This window comes from Scaptodrosophila lebanonensis, unplaced genomic scaffold (assembly GCF_003285725.1).
Source record: "Scaptodrosophila lebanonensis strain 11010-0011.00,11010-0021.00 unplaced genomic scaffold, SlebRS2 tig00000001-arrow-pilon, whole genome shotgun sequence".
NCBI lineage: Eukaryota > Metazoa > Arthropoda > Insecta > Diptera > Drosophilidae > Scaptodrosophila > Scaptodrosophila lebanonensis.
In genome coordinates, this window is record NW_022060529.1 from 9,615,056 (window position 1) to 9,622,731 (window position 7,676).

Genomic DNA, 7,676 nt, shown 5'->3' on the forward strand with positions numbered 1-7,676 from the left:
ATGCTAATTAAAAGCCAGCTAAGAAGATCTTGCCAAAAGCAATTTGCAGCCTCACATAAAATGATATATTTCATATTCATTGAGAAATATTCTTACAGAATTGAATAAGAATGACTCCAATTTTTTTTTATTGCCCATATTGTTAAATATTCTCATTACTAAGTGATGTGGAAAAAGATAGATCGCCGTTGTTGGCCTTATATACATACATATATTGTGTTCATAAATCAGAGTAAAGATATGTTTTATTCAATGTAATCAAATAATAAACAGTCACTAATGCAAGAAATGTGTAAGTAAACATTAAAAATATTTCGTATAAGATGTTAAGATGTTAATGGACAAAGTTTGTAGTACATCGAAAAAACAAGGCTGTGATCTTTTGGTAATTCAATTGTTTACATTGAGGCGACGAAGTTTATATTCATAAATTAATAGTGTCAAATTGACCAAATAGAGATCAACTTGATATTGAACTGATTTTTTTTATAAATACATATTTTTCCGTTGTGCAAAGAGCAACAGCAGGGGCGATCGCTTTAAGTGTGGGATGTGGGCGTTAAGTATACGCCGGTTTGCACATACTGAGTGTCCCATGAATTTTATTGACGCCTGTGGGCGAATTATACATATGTATATATGCGTGATTAATAGCCTTTTAGGGCAGCAGTAGATTGGCGGAAGCTAAGCCGGAAATGAAGTGTACAAGCCAAGGTGCAGAATGTACAGAATGGCAATTGGATACTGACTATGCAGCAGTATTGCAAAAAAATCAGCTCGGACGTGCCGACTTGCTTTATTTGACACATTTCAAGCGTGGCGAAGTTGGCATATATTACACGATATCAATAGATAGAATGGCCTGATCCGAGAGACAAGCTTGCAATGTGTGCGCGCTCTTTATAGAAAAGTATGTGAAAACAATTTATTTCTAGGCCCTGCTTCAAGCGACGGCACATGCGAGTACTATGTACATACCAGCATATCTAATTAATCGTTTTATTCATTCAATCGATTGATTGGCTGATTCAAAACGAGGTATCTATTGCTGCTGTTGCGCTTGAGTGGCTCGCCCACTCATTGTCGTACTCACCTGCATGCCCGTCTCCCGCAAATGCTCGTTGACCCAATTGCGAAATGTGTTCGCCTGTATCTCGACCCAGAGGTCCTCGTTGCCGCGTATGTTCATGCCCTTGGCGGCCGTGCCTTCGGGACTGCGTGCCACCAAACCGGCATGTGTTATCTTTTGGGTTTCGGTGCTGCCATCGGCGTTATGTTTCAAAAGGCCAGCATGCGTCACTTTGGCGCCCTTTATATCTTTGACGTCCATTTTGTTGCCCGCCTCACTTCACTTTTGCACTCGATATATTCGTTGGCTCAAATTAATTCACTTTCTGTGGGCAAATGTTTCATATTTACGGCAGAAAACTTCATCGAAAGAAAATAAAATCGTTTCAATTACTTATTTATTCATTTCATTTAAACAACAATTAGTTTTTTTCGCGCCATTTAAGTTTCTTTATATTTATATTTATTAATGTTCGGCGCGACAACGCAAGTGCACGCGGCGACTGCTCAAAGCAAACTGATTCGAAACGCGCACTGCGCATGCGTCCATGTTGCTGTTGTTGTTTTTTTTTGTTTTTTGACCACAACAAACATGCTAAAAATCGGTGACGTCATGCAGGCAAAGGCAAAGCTGAAAGCTCTCTGGAAAGCGATAAGCAAGGCGAACAGGGGAAGGGAAGCAGCGGCGGCAGGCAGACAGAATGTGGTGGGCATGCGAATCTGAATCTGGCTTTAAAAACTGGTTTTGTCAGTTTCGCTTTAGACGAAAAAAAAGAAAACAAACCAAAACGAAACGATTGTAAATTGTAAAATACCAGCAACAACAACAACAACAACCACAACAGCAACAACAAAAAAGTGAGCCTGAAAAAAATCACTTAGTTTGGAATTTTGAGCCAACGTCGCTGTCGTCGCAATTTTTTCGCCGCAGCGAGCAATGTACAGGTATGTGTGTGTGTGTGTGGGCAGCAGAGCAAAAGTGTGTGGGGATGTGTTTCTATGCATATGTGTGAGTGTTGTGTGTGAGTGGTGTGTGTGAGTGTTGTGTGTGTGTGTGCGTGTAGGAAACTGTAAGTCTTTCAGGCAACAACAAATAACGACAAGCGCGACTTTAGAAGGCCGTCAAGGTGGCGGCGCATTATCCGAACTGTGGGATCGTGGCATTGTAACTCATATAGCATTTGTAACAATGCCGTTAATTATGTGCCTACTATTACTACCCACACACACACACACACACACATACACACGCATAGAGGCAGGTGCCATTTCACTTGTTGTGCAGTTTTCTCATTTCTTTCACAAACAAAAAACTTCAATTGTCTGCGGCAATCAACAGTGCAATAAACATGAAAATGAGTTCTTCAATCAATTTGTAGGTATTATTTTAAAATTATAAAGACCACACGTGTATACATGACCTTAGCTAGATTCAATTAACTAAAATGTATTTTTGTTTTATTATTCCCATTCGTATTGTTCATTTATACAGCATTTGAAATGCGCTTTTAGGTTTTTGATTTAATGGATTGGAAGTTTGTTGCCAGTTCTTTGTGTCGCTCATTTTTGAAGGCTTCGCCACATTTGCATTTTGGCACAAGTCTGTGAGGCGTTAATAATGCAAAGCTACAAGTATGTATAAGTATGGGAAGTCCGGTTGCGGCACACATACATATGTTTACATATGTTATAGAAATTTATGCATCTACTATAAATCATTCAGTTTTCAGTTTTGTTGCAAGCCCCAAAACACACTTGGACCTCATCACCATCATCACCTGCTCTGCTCAACTGGCCAGAACGAGATTCCACTTGTGTGCGCGCATGTATTTCAAAAATGTTTATTTATTGACAAACAATTTTTTACTTGTTTACTTTTTGTTACGAGTATTGCCAAAGATGACATCATGCATCTTCGTTTGAAACACACTGAGGTATTTGCTTTGGTATATGCTCGTAGGTATAGTACTCGTAGCTTGCGATTGAAAAAGCGTTTACGACGCACTCAGTCATCGGTTGACTTAACTACAAAATGACGCCGTACAAATTGCATAAATTTCAGGCGAAATCATCCAACAGATAAATACTATACTCGTACAACATATTGTCGTCTAAACGAATTAAATGGCTTAATGGAAAGGCGTTGTAAAAGCAGCAGCAGCAGCGATCATTTTTCCTTGACTTTAACTCAACTGTGTCAGTCAGTCAGTCAGTCAGTCAGTTAGTCAGTTAGTCAGTCAGTCAGTTAGTCAGTTAGTCATCCAGTCAGTCAGGTCGTCAATTCTGTGAGTTGCCATTGACGGTTGCTGACGCGTTTTAAGGCCACTAACTGGCCGCGATTGGGAGTTGACCGAAATGACTCGTATAATGAGCTGGAAACAGACTGATGCTGATGTCACCATCATGAAGCTCCTGCAATGCTTGCAATTGACATTGGGAACAAGTAATTAGTTGCTATATTTGTGCCTTTATGAGCTGTTTTTTCACAATTCATTTGCTTGGCGTATTCAGTTTAATTGCCTTATGATATTCTTTCTCAAACATGCCTAAAGGCTGAGTGATGCTCTCAAAAATATTAAATTGTATTTTTTCTATATTTACAAATTAATTTGATTATTTTTACCGTTTTTTTACGCTTCAATTTTCAAAAGACGCAGGTCAACAGGCAGTGTTGGAATCTAATGATGAGGCTGATCTAATGGCCTTGAAACTTGATATAAATTCCTAAAAATGTTTAGTAAAACAGTCACAGAATTTCGTGAACTATTTAGCGGACAAATGTAGGACTCTATCGAAGGAAAGATTACACCAACTTGTCATACATACTTGTACGATTTAGGAGCATTTGCGTACCGAGTTTGGCGAGTCTAGTTCCCAAATTCGTCGGGATATATATAAGTAATGATCACTCATCTATATGTGTATGTATTTTAAAATGTTGCCCAAAATATTAGAATTTTAATAAATATAAATAATAATAAATAAATAATTTCAATAGTAAAGTTCCAAGTTCTTCATTACATTTTGATTTTCATATAACCCCTTTTACCCTTTGAGTATAGGGCATAGATTTTACAATTTCTGTTGTGTGTTTAGTTTTAACGCCGAACATCTTCAGTAGGTAGTTGATCGGTTGGTCAGATTTGAGCCGGCACACCCACTTTTAGGGCATACTATTGGCATTACGTAAACCCTGATCTCGGCCGACGCATGACGATGTTGGCCGAAATTTGGATTTATGCGCAGCCGTGCCCAAAATGTCACAGTGTGTTTTAGCCAAAGTCAGTGAAACTGAAATGGCCAACTGGCAAGAGTTTGGCAAAATAAAAATAAAGTGTTCCATGTGGGTGTGTTCAGCATTTTTATTTCATTGTTACACCTTATATCTGTTAAAATAATTTCTGCTGCTGTTGCTGCGCAAACAAATATATCAGCCTACACAGATCGGCACCAGATGTTGGACCGTTTGTGTTGTTGTTGTTGTTGCTGCTGCTGCCGGCATCATCACCCCCACACATGCATATTTCTGATCTTGAGTTTTAAGAATCAAGCAGTTGATCTAACGCCTTGTTCTAAGTGTGGGCGCAGCTTCAATTTTTGATGTTTGCCTATGGGCGTTGGACTTTGGATGTTCTCTGTGTTTGGCAACAGCTCTGGCTACAGTAAAAACTCAAGACCCGTAATGCTCGTACTTTGCGGAAGCGCACAAAACTGCTCATTGCCCTAAACATGACTAAAGTTGAGTTCAGACAGGCAAAATATTTGTCCCAAAACTAGCCTTGAAAACTAAATGCAATAGGTATCGTTGAAGTAAGACACTAGAGCTTTATTGCTTTTGAACGAAATAACTTCATACTTGTATTTATGACATGGCGCAGTATAGGTCGACAATTTTGTGTGCAAATTATGTTCCTGTCTGACCATATATTAATACGTGGACCAAAAATGTGTTACTATTCATATCTCATATATTTTGCCGTAGCGTTTATTGTTTTTGTTTTTCGTTTGGAAATTCTTCTACATCAATAAATTGAATTGACCCGGAAATGGACTGCATTGTTGTTTTATATTTTACTTTTTGGGACATGCCAGAAGAGGCCATTAAATGGCTAGCGAAAATCCAGAAGCACAATCTTTTCGGGCTAACATCCTTTACACTTTTATAACTGCAATGCAAATGTGTAATAGCGCTAATATCAATAGAAATTAATTTTATAGACTACCTATGTAGTATATTTACAAAATAAGTTGATTTGAAAACATGAAAATTACAAGTTTTTTGTCGCATCACTCAAAATCAATATACTGCATGAAGATGAAGCAATTTACATTATTTTGCGTTTTAACTCCTTTGAGTAATTTCAAATGCCCGCCTTAATATAACTGGCACGACTATAACCAGTCCGAAACTAATGATATAATTTAGCTCCAATGTTCACAGTATTTTTCGAAGCATTTTAAAGATTCACTTACATGTAAGTGCAACATAATTAAGTAGTCGTATGTGAGAGAAAAATGTTTTAATTATTGAGAACTGTTTTGGTCTTAATAGCGAAAGCACATTTCTCGCCACACGATTTGAGGTGCTTTTCCCAATTTTAGTTGGTGCTGTCTGGACGGCAATATTTCATGGCATTGACGAATGTCAACTCTAACATTTTGATTTCAATTGACAATAAAATCAGATATGCTGGAACATTATCTGATATCAGATGCAATGCCGAATTTGTTAGTCAGACATTAGCATACCAAATTATTTGCAAAAAATAGCTTAAGAAGAACAACTCTTTTACGGAAGAGGAGAATAGTTTTCCACATAGACTGTGAAATTGAAAACTTTGTTTAAATTCAAAACCCATAGAGAAAAACACATTTGATACAAAAAATACTGCCTGTGCGATTTCATGAGCAATTAATATTTTTTTTCTTGCCAATTAAGAAGCATAATGAACTAAAGAGACGCTTAAAAAGTTAAGTTTAGCAGCAGTGGTTGATATTTTTAGACAGCCATTTCAAAGTCAGCTCATTAGATGGCGAAAAAACATAATTCAAGAGATTTTAGCAAAGCTTCAAATGAGGAACATACACAAAACACACACACACACACAACTATCTGCAGTTAGTTTGTGCCTTCAGTCATTTGATATATGCCGTTAGTGTGAAGAAACGTCATGCGCGCCGACTTCTAATGTTTTTAATTTTTGCTCATTACGAGTACTTTGCGTTATTTTTCGTTTACGCGCCGCTAGAAATTGTTTTTAGATTTTTAGCCAGAAGTGCTGGCCCGCATCTGGTAAGGGAGTCGGATAAAACCAATCGAGCTGGTGGGTATGGGCAGCGTAGAAAAACCAGATTTTCGTTTTGTTTGCCGCTGCGAAACTTTCGGTTTTTACTTAGTATTGTGTTTTCGTATTTCGTTTTCGCTGAGCCGACTCTGGCCATTACGTAATATTTTTAGCCAGCCAGAAACTAGCAAACAGCTAACACAAATACAATGAAAATGTGTTAGCTACGCCTGTGCGTTTGTGTGTGTACACGTATTTGGCATTGCTGGCCGCAACAGGCCAAGCCATTTGATATTTATGCACGATATACATATAGTAGTTATGCAGATTCATGACAACTGTTTGGTATTTTCGTTTTGGCCCACACCTTTTCACACGCGCTCTTGCTGTTTGAGCACACACACAGTCCGGGGATTAGCTCACGTGTTTAGCACAAATTCCACAAAATTTAAATTAACAGCGAATTGTTTGTCTAATTGAGGCAGCGCGATGACGAAGTCAAAATTAGAGTAAAAGCGCGCCGCACGCAAGTCATCAAAAGCCATCACTATCCCCACCAACCACCAACCACCATCCAACATTCACGTTATAAGCGTGGAAAATGGAATAGGGCAGCAAAGTAAACGGCAAAAAAAAAGTATGATTACTAAAAATAATAATAAGAAGAAAAATACGGCAAATGAGAACAGCTTCGTGGGTTTTAAGTGCCAGCAACACGAACGAAGACACTCAACACTGCGGCTGTCTGTGAACAAACATTTTACTACTCATATCAATAATACGTATTATTATGAACGTAACTAGGGACGGGGTGGATGAGCAAAAAAAAAACCATAAAAAAGGGCAGGTTGATTCAATCGTGCGGTACACAAATGCCCCATATTGCATAAGCGTTTAAATAGCGAACAAAAAACTGTGTCTATCTATTTGCACATGAGAACTTTGACTCTAATTGGTCACTTTGTTTGTTTTCGTTTCAATTCTCTGTTTATTCATTTTGCCATTACACTTGTTGCGCTTTTTGTTTAAACTTTACAGCCCGTACACTTTGTTTCCGTTCACCGTGTGATCCGTACCTTAAAAGCGTACGTGATGCGCGTACGAATGTCTAACAACGACTGAAGCTCCCCGCCCATTCGCTGCTTTAAGCCAAGTTTCGAGTGCGTTTGGGCCAACATTCCAGCCAAAAGCTCACTGGAAGAAAGAGAGTGAGAGAGGGCATTGCGATCAGCATTAGTTTGTTTTGCTTTGCACTTTGCCTCACTTCTGTTTTGTTTTGGCTCTCACCTTACTCAACTTACCTGAGGAGGCGCCACATTTTGT

At 38.5% G+C, this 7,676-nt stretch overlaps 1 protein-coding gene across 7 annotated transcripts in view; it reads right to left on the bottom strand.

Moving 5' to 3' along the window:
- LOC115634452 (filamin-C) overlaps nucleotides 1–7,459 on the bottom strand; it is a 29,785-nt gene extending 22,326 nt beyond the window's left edge. For 5 of the 7 annotated variants that reach the window (XM_030532167.1, XM_030532164.1, XM_030532173.1 and 2 more), the window contains exons 1-2: nucleotides 7,399–7,459; nucleotides 1,094–1,428 (exon numbers count right to left, since the gene is read on the bottom strand). In XM_030532167.1, coding sequence (XP_030388027.1) covers nucleotides 1,094–1,330 — 237 coding nt within the window. In that variant the 5' untranslated portion in view covers nucleotides 1,331–1,428; nucleotides 7,399–7,459. Of the gene's footprint in view, nucleotides 1–1,093; nucleotides 1,429–7,360 lie in introns of all 7 variants that reach the window. The other 2 variants (XM_030532166.1, XM_030532165.1) reach the window with 2 other exon arrangements.
- Nucleotides 7,460–7,676: the final 217 nt, after the last annotated feature.